This window comes from Taudactylus pleione, unplaced genomic scaffold (assembly GCF_031769625.1).
Source record: "Taudactylus pleione unplaced genomic scaffold, aTauple2 ptg000211l, whole genome shotgun sequence".
Classification (NCBI taxonomy): Eukaryota; Metazoa; Chordata; class Amphibia; order Anura; family Myobatrachidae; genus Taudactylus; species Taudactylus pleione.
In genome coordinates this window covers 1536060-1552142 of record NW_028284613.1, presented here as the reverse complement: position 1 = coordinate 1552142, position 16083 = coordinate 1536060, and the positions used below count along the sequence as shown (strand labels likewise).

At 40.5% G+C, this 16083-nt stretch overlaps 1 protein-coding gene across 1 annotated transcript in view; it reads left to right on the top strand.

Annotated features, from left to right (window-relative positions):
- Positions 1-16083, top strand: part of GRIA3 (glutamate ionotropic receptor AMPA type subunit 3) — a 393493-nt gene that overhangs the window by 241967 nt on the left and 135443 nt on the right. The window contains exon 4 of the mRNA XM_088478220.1: positions 10748-10935. Within this exon, the coding sequence (XP_088334346.1) occupies positions 10748-10935 (188 nt within the window). The remainder of the gene's footprint in view (positions 1-10747; positions 10936-16083) is intronic.

The window sequence follows — 16083 nt, the reverse complement described above, 5'->3', positions numbered from 1 at the left end:
AGCCAGCTCCCCCTCTGCTGTCCCCAGCCAGCCAGCTCCCCTCTTGCTTCCCTTACCTCTTCTTGACTGGCTCCTCTCTTCCAGCGACGGCGGTGGGTGGGCAGCGGACTCCTAACTTCCAATGGCGGCCATGGCAGGCAGGCGGGCAGGTGGGCGGGCAGCGGGCTCCTCTCTTCCACAGGCAATGGCGGCAGGCGGGCAGCGGACTCCTCTTCCACCACAGTGGTGGCGCAGTGTGACGCCATGACGTCACACGCCGCGCGCCTTCTTTAAAAAAAAAAAAGACTCTTTTAAGCACAGGGGCCGGGAAGGGCGGTGGCCATGGAGAGGGTGGGAGAGTGGGCGGGCAGCAGGCGGATCTCCTGCCCATGACCTTGCAGCAGCTACTGTGACGGTAGGGGAGTGTGCGGTTTTTGGTGTCACCCCTTTGGATGGAGGGTGACACCCGGTGCGGTCCGCACCCCCCGCACCCGCCTTGTGATGCCACTGGGCGCAGGTAGTTTTCTAAAACCACTAAAAATTGCCTGCGCCAGCCACGTGCATTGTTTAAAACACTTGATGCATCCTTATGGCCCTTCGAAATACCAGACCCAATACATTAAACGCATTTGTCATGAAAAAAAAAATATTGACTGAAATTTCAGTGGTCGTTTTTCACCAAAGTACACAACTTACGAATTTTTTTTTGCTAAAGTATCATTAGTGGTGCTGTCCAAAGAGTTCTGAAAGAAATCCCCACACTTTTACCCAAAAATAGGGATTTTGCACATTTTTCCTCATTTTTCAAAATGGAGAAAAGTTTTCTTCATGTTTCAATGAAAAATCGGCGATAATTTTTTGCAGGTGTGATAATATCACGACAGACAGCTTCCCAAATGAAGGTAAGCGGGGACAGGGTTAGCGTTAGTCGCAGAGGAGAAGGGTTAGGTTTAGGCACCCTGGGGGGACTTAGGGTTACGCACCCCCAGGGTGGGTTATTGTTAGACTAGGGGAAGGGGGGGTTAGGGTTAGGCACCACCAAGGAGAGGTTAGGGTTAGGCACCTCCCGGGAGGGTTAGGTTTATGGTGTGGGAAGAGGGGGTAAGGTTTAGGCACCCCTGGGGGGACTTAGGGTTAGGCACCACTCTGGGAGTTTTAGGGTTAGGCACCCCTAAGGGAGGGTTAGGGGGAGTGGAGAAGGATAGGGTTAACTGCCCTGTCGGGATTCTGGTCTTTCAGGCTTCCGGCGTCGGCTTTTCACCCGGCGGATTTCATACCCAACCCCTTATAAGTATTATAGACAGTTAATTACATTGTCTAGCTTATATTTAAAAGCTTGTGTCAATTATACCTACCTGTTCTTCATATATCTGCTTCCTGCTCCAATACAGTACCAAACCTATTATGAAATGTTTTTCATTGCTAAGAAGTGACCAACAGTACAGCTCTGTACTGTACTGATGTCTGTCTCTCTGAGCAGATTTTTAAATTCCAGCCATTACACCTAATTACCATCATAGGACTCCAATGATACATTACAGCTATTGTTGAAAATAAGTTTGTTTTTAAAAACTGGACTTTCACTCATAATAATGGAGAAAATAATTGAATATACATTGTACACACACATTCAGTTAGTTAAAAAGAGCCATAAAATGAATACAAATTACTCACCAGATGGTGCAGGTGTGGAATGCTACTAAAACAGATGTCGCTGTCAAACGCAGATGTACACTTATGGTGCTTTCAAAATAATGAACTATATCACATATTGGTTGGTTCTGACCCACAATGTAACCTTTCTACAAAGAAGTGCTACAAATGAGCACACAAGTATTTCAAAATGATATTATTTCTGATCCATAACTTTTGTTAATCAATACCCCTACTTGTAAAATACATCTTGCCAGCAGTACATTTAAGCAATATGGTGCTTTAGAATAAGCAGAATGATTATCCTGTACATTTAAAACAAGCAGCTAAACACTGTATTCTAAGACTAATCTGTTCTCATACCAAAACAGCAATATAGTTTAAGTGAAATATATTTTACATTACTTGTAATATAGTTGAAAGAGGAAGTATTTATGACACTCACATTGTGTAAGAATTACAGTAGTGAATATGTTGAGTGTAGATATTCCTGTCATCATTAACATCATATATTTGGGTGTGGTATGATATGTTGACATTCATAATGTCGACAGAGTCATCTGACAAAGCAGCATTCTAAAAAGAAAGAAGAAGAAAGACTCCTATAGTGGGGCACACTCTGGTAGTGGAATGAAATCTGGTTTAAATTAAAATATACCTTTTATTAATCAAGTTAAAATAATACTGCCAAGTAAGAAATACGCAAACATGAACGTAAAGTGCAAAACAGACAATAGAAAAATGAAAACAATCAAATGACTGTGATCGTGACAGATCCTATATATTCATCATGCACCCCTCAAGATCAAACAGAAATGGGTATTCTATGTATCTATCAAGAAATAATCCATACCCAGCATCCCATAGACAACCCATGCAAATGCACTCTCTGCTGTATTTTTCACAGTTTACTTTCTTCCATTTCTCCTATTCATTTTTGTACCCCCTTTACAATTAGAAAACAGTAACAAAAAATGTAACAAATATGATCAATCTATATCAAGAACAATGTCAAAGCAATACAACCACACAATGATGTATCCCTTATATAGCATGCAGCATGCAAACAAAATAGCAACCAACTTACCAGAGCCGTAGCTAGACTTTTTGGTGCCCTGTGCCAGATAGAGCATTGGCGCCCCCCTCATTTTTTAAAGGGACATAATGCACCCAAAAAAGGGGAATGGCCTCATGGGAAATGGCCAGGGAAGAGATAGTGGAGGCCAGGAGATGCTGGGGATGAAATAAGAGGTGAGAAAAATAATAATCAGACATTTGACAGGCCCAAACAGCGACCCCTGACCTGTGGTGCCCTGGGCGATGGCACCAGCCGCACTACCCTAGCTACAGACCTGCAACTTACACGGGATGCAATAGGGAAAATGGCTGACGTGATCCCCACAGCAGGCTTCCTGACTGCTTTATCCCGGTGTGGGTTAAATGACAGGCGTCTATAACTAGATGCCTGTCATTTTCCCGACGCCGGGAGACAGGCACCCGACATCCCGATTGAAGGGATGCCTGGCGCCGCGAGCAGACAGCCATGGGGGGGTGAGGGTTAGGTTTAGCGCACCCAGGGGGGACTTAGGGTTAGGCAACCCCCAGGTAGGGTTAGGGTTAAGCTAGGGGGAGGGAGGGTTAGGGTTAGGCACTCCTGGGGGATACTTAAGGGTAGGCACCCCCCAGGGAGGGTTAGGGTTAGGCTAGGGGGAGGGACGGTTAGGGTTAGGCACCCCTGGGGGGGACTTAAGGTTAGGAACCCCCCTGGGGGACTTAGGTTTAGGCAGCAGGGAAGGGGGGGTTAGGATTAGGCACTTACAGGGGGGATTAGGGTTAGGCACTTGGGGGGGAGGTTAGGGTAAGGCACCCCTAAGGAGGGTTAGGGTTAGGGGGGTTAGGTTAGGTTAGTATATACTTACCTGAGGACGATCTAGATTTCCAATGCTGTCGGGCTGCCGCTGCCGGGATCTGTCTATCTGTCGGGCTGCCGCTGCCGGGAATTGAACCGCCAGCCATGCAGCCGACGGTATTTCATACCGATTCCACTTACACATATGTAAATATTGTAGATGGATAGTCATATACCGTATTCAGTAACTACAAGTTCCATATCAGCGCAAAGTGTCACAAGTAGCATTAACTTATACTCAGTAATGATATACTGTAGGCTGCAATGCCAGAACGTCAAAGGACAGTTTTGTGTGACTTTCAGAGACTGCATCGTGGTGCTGCTCTTACCTGCTGCAGGTGTTGGTTCTGTTGGCTTGGCTACTGGTATAGATCATGGTAATGTAGTTCACTACCTCTGCCTCCCTCGTGCCACAGCACATTTACACTGCTATGGCCTTTTATCACATTGCCAGAATTACATCCTCCAGGCCATTTAAGGAAACCTGCCCTGCATCACAATGCTTGATTATTGCAAGTGCTTCTTGTTTATCTAGTTGGTTAATTCTCACTGCAATCTAATTACTCTGACCATTGATTCTGCCTTGACCTTTGTATCCTGGATTTCCCTTGTCTGCCATTCTGCCCTGGTACATACTATAATATGGACCGACCGTTTGCGAGCCTCCACCAAAATACTCATAAGCATACCAGCAAGGGAAGCGATGATGTGGGAAAGCACATAGAATAATAAGAGTGAAATAAAACCTGGAGGCAACTTTTCAACAACTGAATTTTGCTCTACAGATAAAACTTGTTAGCAGCGACCTATGTCACAATTTACCCCCTTTATAAAATTAATAATTAAATACTTTTATAAAAATTCATAAATAGCAGTACAGCCTTTACAAAAATATCAAATAGTAGTACAATGTATAATTAACATTGGGCCCCCTTTACATTGATAACTAATAGTAGTGTCACCTTTAGATAATCAATAGCTGTGCCTTCTTTACATAATGAATTAAAAGTTGTGTTCAGTGCTACTCAGCAATGGGATGATGCTGTGTATGATAATTTCTTCAAGCCCCTCCCCCCCTGGAGGACTGAGCCCAGTAATGAGTAGTACGGGGCTCTTGCAAAACTAAAGGGGTAAAATTGTATGCTGTATGCAGCCACTTACTTCCCCAGTGAAGTGGATGGCACAGGCAGTCGATAACCCAATTTGCATTGAATCACTTCATCTTGGCTCCGTCCCCCACTCCACAATTCCGGTAAGCTCAGCATTGCATGGTGGGGGTGGGCTACAATGACATGATTGCATCTTCAAACCCCCAGATCCGTCCACCTCTGCCAAGCCCTGTGTCCTGCCACTCCCAGACCTACCCACCTCTGCCAAGCACCGCCACCCGCAGTGCTGACCTGGCTGCCTCCTCCCGGAGAAGAAAGCCAAACGGTCAGCTAGTATTATGTGTGGTAAGGTATGAGGGAGATGTATCAAAGCTTGGAGAGAGATAAAGCAGAGATAGATAAAGTACCAACCAATCAGCTCCTAACAATCTTTTTACAGGATGTGTTTGAAAAATGGTAGGACTGTAAGCACTTTTGAGGCAGAGACTGATGTAGATGGCTAAATATGCTCTTCAAGTACTGAGCAGTGTGTGTGCACTATATAAATAATTTTCTTAGTTTGTATATTAGTTGGAGCAAAATCTACCATTAAAATTGTCATCCTCTTTTTGGTTCTTGCTTTTCTTTCTCTTTTTCCACTCAAGCTTCTTCTGGAAATCTGCAATTTCTGACTTGATATTTCACTTTTGGTTGAGGGTAATTTTTAAACTGCTCATCTCTTTTTTATCCTTACGGGATTAGGGAATTTCTTTAAAATCATTTGCAGTAGGAGTATTACTGTAGTTGATGAAGCAAGTAAATTGATTAAAATTGAAAACCTATTTGTTTTGGTCAGGTGTTCTTTTTTACTTTTCTTCTGTGAGACAGTGTTATTGATTTTAATTATTATGTTTCCTTGTTTATCCATTTGAGTTGTTATATATCCACCTTTAACGTTAATATATGTATAAACTACTGTGAATAATATCTATATATGCATTGAGGTCTGATGTCAGAGCTTATAATCAGTAAAGTCCAATGTAATTACTCAAATGATCTTTGGGAAAATTATGTATTATAAGAAATAATGCCCCCTTATTGTAAATTATTATGGACATTAGCAGTCATATAGTATTTTTGCAGTCTTGGGCTTTTATATGGCATATGGGTGCCAAGAGATAGTGATGGGGACACGTTCTATATGATGCATATTGACTATGTAAATTTGTGGCTCCTGACTAGTGTAGTGGTAACTAAGTTATTAGGTAGAAGAGGCTAGTGAGGTTAAGAAGATAGCTTAGGATTCTGGTGAAACAGACACACAAAATGGAGTTATACAACTAATTTATTTTAGAAAGTGTTTGCAAAGCAGTATCAAGTTATGATAATGAGGAAGAAACAGTAATGCCCGGATTGAAGCTGTCATTCAGCAACCACATAAAAAGTGTTCAAAAAATTGCCCCACTAATCACATCTGAGAGTCTCCGGTCCAATTCTCTCACAAATGCAAATAAAATGATACTCTGAAGAAGCTGGAAGGAAAGGGAAATCATCATAGGCTAAAAAATAGAGATTTCACCATATCAGACGGTGCCATGGGAAAATCCCACTCCAAGAATGAAAGTCATGCATTATGAAAAATCACAGTCGCTATTGCAAGCCTGGTGACATGGACAACATGGAGATAGTTATGTATGTAGTAAGTGGACAAAGGTCACCAGGAATCTATTCTCAGAACATCATCAAAGGCTTCATGAAACATGAAAGATCATACAAACCAGATGATGCTTTCAGAAATAAAAATCAGCATGAAATGTTAATTGTACATCTTTCAATGTTGTGCTTTTTAAGAGTGATAATAAGGCTCATCGTGATGTAAATGTTGATCATTCCATGGCTGAAGCTGCTCCTGACAACTGTACAGTGATATGATTCTGTCATTATCACTTAATGTTTATAATAATTAAATGGTAAAAATCCAAAGTGACAGAGCCAGATTAAGATCTAAACCACATTTTACATACCCCATGTTAAGGCCCCCATACAACAACAAATAATTGGGGCAATTCTGTGTTTTGCAATTGATTGTGTAAACATATCTGCAATGTATAGGGTTCACAGATTGCAGAGTCTGACCACAAAGTGATTGGAATTGGTGAAGTTGTCCAACATGTTGGATATAATGTATGGGCGCAGATTGGTGGGTTTGGGAATCTTTAAATTGGGGGGAAAAAAGTCACATAATCTGCATATCGTATTTTTGTGATTGCTGATATATGAACCCCCTAAGTGCAAGTATAACACATGTGATGTAACTTGTAGCAATGCAAAACGAGAGCACCTTTTAATTAGGCTGCTTATACTATACTATACTGCTGACATCTATTAGCTCAGTGATTGGTAAAGGACATTGACACGACTAATGGGGTCATTGGGGTCTTTCTCCTAAATACTTATTAAACAGATTTGATCAGTTTTATTTACTGTAGGTACAGCAAGATACAACATTCTCAAAAAATAAGGAGCCATGGTTAGAAACCATATTAAGTTACAATGCTTAGGAGCGTGAGCCATAACCATTATGAAACAGGTTTAGAAACATTTCCCAGTTCTAGTGTATACAGAGATTAAACACTTCAGGGTAAATACTCTATGCACCGCTTTTCAAAGCTTTTGCTTCTTCTGCGGTTTTGGATGTTGGATTTAAAGGGGCAATAGTATTAAATACAAAGCATGCCTAGTTTTGTATTTAATATCAGTGATGATTTAATTCCAGCGGCTGAAACAGCCAAAGACGCAACAGCTTTTATAAGCTCCAAATAGTAAATATATCCCTTCATGTTAAGACACTTGTGTTTTAAAGTTGTTTAATTGTATGAGAAATCTCATAGAGGTGTTTTAATGGTGCTATGTCACTAGAATAGGACAACTTCCCTTACAAATCAGGAAGTATGGAATTTATATTAAAAACTCATCCACCACAAGAAACATGTTATAAAAAAAAAATACATCTTACAAATTCTTAAAACCTCTACATATGTATTTGCCAATATTTCTGGTCATTTTTGTCTTTAAAAATACACTTATATTTCATGACGAGTTTGCCTTTCATTTTCTATTGAAACAAAAAATAAAAATCCTTCCTATTTTCTGAGTTATTTTCATTGGTGTTGTGTAAACATAGTTTAATAGTGAAGCAGCTGCAGAAATGTAGAATTGCAAAGCATTAGGGTATGTACAGATATTACACAAACACAATTATTTTATGTTTATTGTGATGAGCACAGCACAACCTCTTCCTCGCAAGGTCACAACTGCTGCTGTAATCACTGAGACTGCACTATGTCGTGTGTTGATTATGTTTATTTTTGATTATGTTGCAGCGTGTGACATTGTAACCAATTAAATGACAGTACATGCATGACCTCAACTGTACATAACTATTTCTTTTCGCTTTATAATGCTAACTGTAAACCAGTTAATGCTGTATTATCAAAATGTCTGCATTGTGTTCTATATTGTTTTACTATGTTTTGTACAATATAGATCATCTACAGTATGTAAATATGGATACTGTAGTTTACACTTACTGCATTGCAATTTTGTACCTCTTCAGTATGCTTGTGTGTGTTAAATTATATTTATTATTTCTGTTGTCCGTTTAACTTTATGTCAGCTAAGAAAGCCATGGCCAAATAAATAATGATAAAAACAATATATTGTGAAGTTGTATCTTAAAAATTAGATATTTTCCCTAGTGGGGTCTTTAACACTTTACAGAAATCTAATTACTGCTGAGAAATATAATAACAAGGTGCAAAAGTGAAAAGTGCAGTGAGTCAGACATTTAGTTCTTATAGCTGATGGTTTAATAGCAAAACAACCCCTATGTGAAATATCCATTTTTAATTATTTTTTATTCTATTTGGTTTTAAGCAGCTCACAACCAACTGGATTGATGCACGCTATGGCGTTAAAATCTCCTCCTCTTCAAAGGTCTCATGGCCAAATACAATGCAATCCAGTGGTTAACGCTGTTTACGAGTACTCGTATGTATTCTGGGTCCAGCTCTGTTTTTTGCTTCCCTTTAGGTAGTTGTCTCACTCACCTACTGTAAGAAGTTTTCTTCCTTTGCTGCAGCCACAACAATCAGCCATAATGTTAAAACCACCCGTCTAACATTGTGCAAGTCTCCCTTATGCCACCAAAACAGCTATGACCTATTGAGGTATGGACTCCACAAGACCTCTGAAGGTGTCCTGTGGTATCTGTCTCCAATATGTTAGCAGAAGATCCTGTAAATCCTGTAAGTTACAAGCTGGGGCCTCCATATTTAGAGGAATACCATTTCTATAAAGGGGTGTACATGGTCTGCAGCAATGTTTAGGTAGGTGGTACATGTCAAAGTAACATCCACATGAATTCCAGGGTCCAAGGTTTCTCAGCAGGACATTGCCCAGAGCATCACACTGCCTCCGACCACTTGCCTTTTTCCCATTGTACATTCTGGAGCCAGGTAAATAACTTGTCAGACCAGGCCTTCTTCTTCCATTGCGCCACTGTCCAGTTCGGACACTCATGTGCCCACTGTGGGTGCTTTCTGCGTTGGACAGGTGTCAGCATGAGCACTCTGACCAGTCTACAGCTATGCAGCCCCATATGTAGCAAGCTGCACTGTGTGTTCTGACACCTTTCTATCATAGCCAGCATTAACCTTTTCTGTAATTTGTGCTGCAGTAGCTCTTCTGTGGGATAAGACCAGATGGGCTAGTCTTTGCTCCCCAATGCGCATCAATGAGCCTGTTTCTGGTTCACCGGTTGTCCTTCTTGGACCACTTTTGGTTGGTCTAACCACTGTAGACCAGGAACACCCCACAAGAACTGCCATTTTGGAGATGCCCTGACCCAGTCATCTGGCCATCATAATTTGTCCCAAGTCAAAATTGTTAAGAAACTTATGCTTGCCCATTTTTCCTACTTCCAAAACATCATCTTCATTAGCTGCCTAAAATAGCCCACCCCTTGACGATTGCCATTGTAACGAGATAATAAATGCTATTCACTTCTCCTGTCAATGGTTTTAAGGTTATATATATATATATATATATATATATATATATATATATATATGGTGAATCAACCAGTGAATGAACAGTAATGTAACATTTTAGTGCATACAATCTTAGATTAGATCTATTGACTATATTTTATTGATGTAAGTCATATTATTAATTTACTGTTTTTTGCTTGTTTTTGGTTATTATTTTTTTGGTAAAAAATCTCTTGCTATACCTTAAATCTTTAAACCAAAAATGTATTTTAAAAGTATACATAATAAGTATGCAGCAATAATGATGGCACATGTTTCAAAATAGTTTTTATGTTGTATCTTCTACATACACCATCCCCTTAAATATGAGAATTCCCTTAACCGTTCATTCACTGATGACGAGCAGCAGCTCGAAACGTTGGATGTATTAAAGAATATATTCTATTGAGAAGACGTCTCAGTGCCACCTATTGTTGTAGACTATATATAATAGAGAGAGAAAGAGAGAGAGAGAGAGAGAGAGAGAGAGAGAAAGAGAGAGAGAGAGAGATGGAGAGAGCGCATAGTAATTGCGTATTAAATATAAAGCAACATTCCCTCAAGGGTATCAAAAATAAGTAGTTAGTAGGTACAGAGTAACATCTGAACAGAGGGTTATTTGTTAATTGGTAACACAACACAATGTAATATAATAATAAAAAGTGTAAAACAATTTTTTTTTCCTGTAGTGACATCATGCACCTGTTTTGCACTGTTATATACAGTAGAGCATTACACGGCTGCACGGCTTTTGTGTGTGTGAGAATGACCATACTGCATTTCTATTACTTTTTAGCTGCATTTGCTCATCATAACACATCACATATATTTATTATTTTTACTAAGAAATAATATGTAACTATATAAATTTCTTATTGAGGTCTAAAATAAGGGTAACAGCCTATGAAGTGACAAGGAGCGACTGGTGTGCCTTTGATATATGTTCCCAGAAAACCATTTTGCAATAATGTTTTTTATTTGATATATGTAATAATAAATAGACTGATTGTGTAATTTTTCTTCCCCAGGATTCTCTATTCTTCAGGCCATTATGGAGGCAGCCGTACAGAACAACTGGCAAGTGACAGCCAGATCAGTGGGGAATATAAAAGATGTTCAGGAATATAAACGTATCATAGAGGAAATGGACAGACGTCAGGAGAAAAGATTTGTAATAGACTGTGAAGTGGAAAGAATAAATACAATTTTGGAACAGGTACAAGTTTTTTAAATGTTATTTATCAATTTATTGAGTTATATAGAATATAACAGGTGTGATATAATTCATGTGATGAAATAGCTGCACTTTTCAATCCTGTATAGTTTTATACTTCTCTGTACATCTCTGTTGGAAGTATTATATATTGAGCTAAACACAAAAAGTCGAATTATTAACAGCAATGATTAAAATGTCCATGTTCGTAAAACACTCACTGTGACATTATTCTGAAAAACTACTTATTTAACAAAATCAGAGTAATTGTCTAAGCATGGACCTTTTTGTGCCATTAGCACACAAACCAACACCATTTTAGTGTGCAAATGGTGCATAATGTCTGAACAAACATCACACACTATTGTTTCAAATGTGATGACTTTACATGGGACTGATTCAGCTGTGGGAATAGAGTGAGAAACAGCACGTAACTGATCATCTTGGTTAAACCATGCTGCACTGCAGGTGGGGCAGATGTAAAATATGCAGAGAGATTTAGATTTGGGAAGAGCGTGTCCACACTGACATCTAAATTGCAGTGTAATAATAAAGCTGTGCAGTATTTGTGGGCTACATGCAAAAGCAGCCAGTATTTACCCTGCATGCAAAATAATGTATGTATTTGCACCCCTTGCATTGCAACATGGTTTGTCCTGGTTCACAGTTACGTGCTGTTTCTCACTCTATTATTCCCAAAGCTGAATCAGGCCCTGAGTTGAGCAATTAAATCTATATGTTATCTTTGCTAAATAAAACTAAATTACTTGTGTTTAATTGTTGAATGATTAGTCTGTAATTGCTTTTTTCAATGATAAGCAACAATTCAACAAAGAAATGTGGACATTATGGTGCTAATTTAGATGAAGTAGTCAATCTATATCTAAAAGCTGCAAATTCTCACTTGCATAAAACTTACTGCAATGCAAGGGGGTGCAAATGAAAGTTTTGTTTTGCATGCAGTGAAAATGTTGCCTGCTTTTGCTGGTAATAGACTAAGGGGCCTATTTATTAAGATCTGTAATTTTGCCCCTTTAACATATTAATTAAAGATGCAATTTATCAATAAAATCATATTGAGACAGCACGTCTAAATAGAGGCTGTACCAGAATGACTTTCTCCCATTAAAGGGGCATATGTATCAAAGCTTGATGTGAGATAAAATTGTGACATTTATATCACCAACCAATCAGCTTCAAACTATAATTTCTTAAACATAGCTTGTAAAATGTAAGTTAGAAGCTGATTGGTTGGTGATATACAGTATATCTCACAATTTTATCTCACATCAAGCTTTGATACATATGCCCCTAAAACTCCTATGTTTGCTTGTCTCTGTGGTGAAAATTGTTTGTTCTGGGCATTCAGGGCTATCGGTCTCGTATGCGCACATTCCTGTATGCCAAGGAGGGAACAGAATATCCCTTATCAGTGATATAATAGCCTGAAAAGACAAGATTTCCAAACCCCAGTAAATTGCTACAGACTGTAGTCCACATTGTGAATAATGGCTACTACGGTATTTTGCATTACTTAGCTTAACGCAAGAGATAGCTTTGGTAAATTGCAGGGATCCTTAAATCGGTATACGTTCAGGAAGGCGGCGGACGCAATGCCGACCACCGGCTTCCCGACTGCTTAATCCCGGCGAGGGTTAAATGACAGGCATCTAAATCTAGACGCCTGTCATTTTACCGACGCTGGGAGACCGGCGCCCAGCATCCCGATTGAAGGGATGCCGGGCGCTGACAGCCGCGGGGGGGGAGGGTTAGGTTTAGGGCTCCCGGGGGGACTTAGGGTTAGGCACCCCTCCCGGGAGGTTAGGGTCAGGCTAGGGGAAGGGGGGTTAGAGTTAGGCACCCCCGGGGAAGGTTAGGGTTAGGCACCCCCGGGAGAGGTTAGGGTTAGGCACCCCCCCAGGGGACTTAGGTTTAGGCGGCGGGGAAGGGGGGGTTAGGTTTAGGCACTTAGAGGAGGGATTAGGGTTAGGCACGGGGGTGAGGGGAGGGTTAGGGTTAGGGGGTAGAATTAGGTTAGTTTATACTTACCTTTAGGACGATCGGGATTTCCTCCTCTGTCGTGCTGCCGCTTTCGGGATTTGAATCAAACCAAATGCCTTAAATCATGTGGAAACTGCTGTGCCCACATGATTTCAGTTGCCAATAAACTTGATAAATAGGTCCATTATGCTGTGCAATTTGTTTTATCTTATGGTTTAGTGAACAGCTAGAATGCAACCCCCTCACATTATAAATTCCCCCATCCCCTGCATCAAACATGGTTTTGCCAAGGTGCGAAATGACAACTTCTATATACTCCTTCATCTAAATAAGGCCTGAGGTCTTCCACAACATTATATCCTGAAAACAGAAGGAGAACCTTCTGTGGACTAGATGACTTACATATGAGAAATATATTGGGCCTGATTCAGCAAGAAACGCAGTTGCTAATATTCACATAATCAGTCGATTAATTCGCAGTGCGCATGCATCGCAGTGCGCGAACTAGCAATTGCAATGGGAACTGCATTTGCAGAGGCTACGCAGACACAGAGCAGAGTGATTGGCAGCAAGTGCCTTTTGTGGTGAGGGGGGGTTGGTCAGTGGAACGCATGTTACTCGATGTTACCGATTGTTTTGCTATGTTGCCCTACTATACGGATGTGAGTAAGGGGAAGTGAGCGCCCTTATGTCTGGCTGCGTTCATAATGTGAATGCACACATTTAAATAGCACCGCTGATATTAGCAACTGCGGTGCATGCGTATAAGCAGAATTGCGTTCCGTAGTGAATCAGGCCCAATGTCTATAGATAACAGTCAAGGTTACCTTGACAGAAGATAGCAGTAAGTGATAAGCAGTGCATACAGTACATAAGAATAATTATATGCCCCATAACAAAAAATGGATGTTTAATACATAGCATCCAAAATGTATTTGACATGTTCTAAATCTGATTATAATGTTTCCTCTTAGTGTACTAATTGATGGAGTCCTCTAATCCCTCATTATCATCTTTCTTTCTGCTTTAAATAAATTCCTTATTTGCCAGTCATGCTGTATGCATCAGTATAAGTGATCCCTCTTGATACATCTTTTGTATGTAAACTCATTGCATTGACTGCTATGTGGTGAATAAAAGAGGAATTAAAATAAGAGAGATGTCATAGAGAAGATAAATATACGCAGCATCCCTGTACTCTCTTTCTGTCCTCTAGTCTTTACTTCATTTGTTTTTATCTTTGTCAGATTTTGTCTTTCTTTCCCTGCTCTCTATAATTTAACTTACATTATACCTAGCATTACACTGTATTTTTGAATTGTTGCTGGTAGTGGTGAAATCAGGGTGAAGGGGATTGTGCCATGGGTGCCTGGTATAGAGATGCATCTGCAGGGGCTGCAAGAGGGGGCTTCATTAGTCAGTTGCACATCAAGAGCTTAAGGCTAATCTGACTTTTTAAATCGATGCCTGAGAGATCCGAGGAGAAGTCATGTAGACCCACAACCCCATGCTCAGAGAGGAAGTATGTTCACTTCCTGTCTGAGCAACATAAGAGTTAGAACGCACAGCGAAGCATCAGTTGAAGCTATTCCACAGCAATAAGGTTAGAGGGCAATGAGGGGTCAATGACAGAGATATGGTAGGGGCAGTGAGAGCTATGAGGAGCAGTGAGAGCTCTGAGGGAACACTGGGGGAGATGTGTTATCTGGCATTATGGGTTTAGTGGTATCAGCACACATTATGTGCACTGATATCACTTCTCCCCAGTGTATCAATGTGTGGTTGGGTGGTAAATTATTTGTGCTGCTATCTACAAGATAGCGCGGCGATGTGTCACCCAATATATGAATGGTCAGTGGCACTGTTGTTCCCCTATCACCAAAGCAGCGACAGCATGGTACCTGGCTAAGGCGGCTGCTGGGCTCTGGGCTCTGCATGGGAGTTAACGTGATGCTTGCGAGATCTCACGCATGCCCAGTGGACCCGGCCGGAAGGTAAGACACAGCACATCATCACTAGGCTGATGCGGTGTGGGCACTGACAGGGATCACCGTAACTCCGGCAGAAATTGCATTCTCTGTATTGTTGCTTTTCATGCTCCTTATGTATGCCCGGGTTTTGATATTGTGTTCTATAGGACACACATTGTACTAATTGCTAACAAGTCCAGGGCCATCATTAAAGTTCTGGGTCCATCTCAAAGTGCAGATCCAGCCCTCATGGAGATGCTGAGCCCCCACATAATGGCATCATGTCTCTAGAGAGGTCATGACCACACAATATTGGGGGCTTTGCTATGCTACCTTGGCTGGGCTAGACACGACACCCTTCCCCTCTCTGCACCTATCAAAAAATGCTCTCAGTATAGAAAGCTCATTCAGTATGTTTTAGTTAAAAATGTGTCACAAACAACACCACTACACTTTTGTGGGGTTTATACATTATCAAGTCATTCATGTTTCAGCTTCAGAGAAGTACACATACTTAGTATAAGGACCCAGTCTAGTTTTTAGATTGCATAATATTAAAGTATTTCCCCCCTGAAAAAGAAACATTTGTGCTCTATAGTTTAACCTCTGTATCCAAAGCTGAGATCTTTTCATCAGAACAATTCCTTTTTTATCTCAATTGATTTTGACCTCCAGGCTCTACAGCAAAGTACATGTCTTCTATCTGGTGACTGAGCTCATCTATATTGATAAAGATCACAGTTTGAAGGAAAGCTTAATTATTGAATATTGTTTAGCTGGAAGAGTAAACAACTGTGATTACTTCTGTCATTATGGAGGGTTGTAAATCTATGTACCCTGCAAGCTCCAGGGATTTATATTTTGAAATGAGCTAAGCAAAACAGAAGTTTACTTCTCAGCAGAAATATCAAGTTATTGCTAAAGTGCTGCTTTTGCCAGTTTTATAATCACTGAAATATCAGTTGTATTTCTACGTATACTGTAGTATATGAACATTACATTTTCAGCACTAAAGAATAAGCCATGAAAGCAGAGGATCTGAAGTGTCCATGGTGGTATTAAATGGCCAGAAGAGGTTAGAAAAGGACCAAATATGAAGATCATGGCCAAATAGAGGCTGATGTGGTAATCATTAGATATTTACCATTCAGTTTGAAACCAAAGATGACCTCAATTAGGA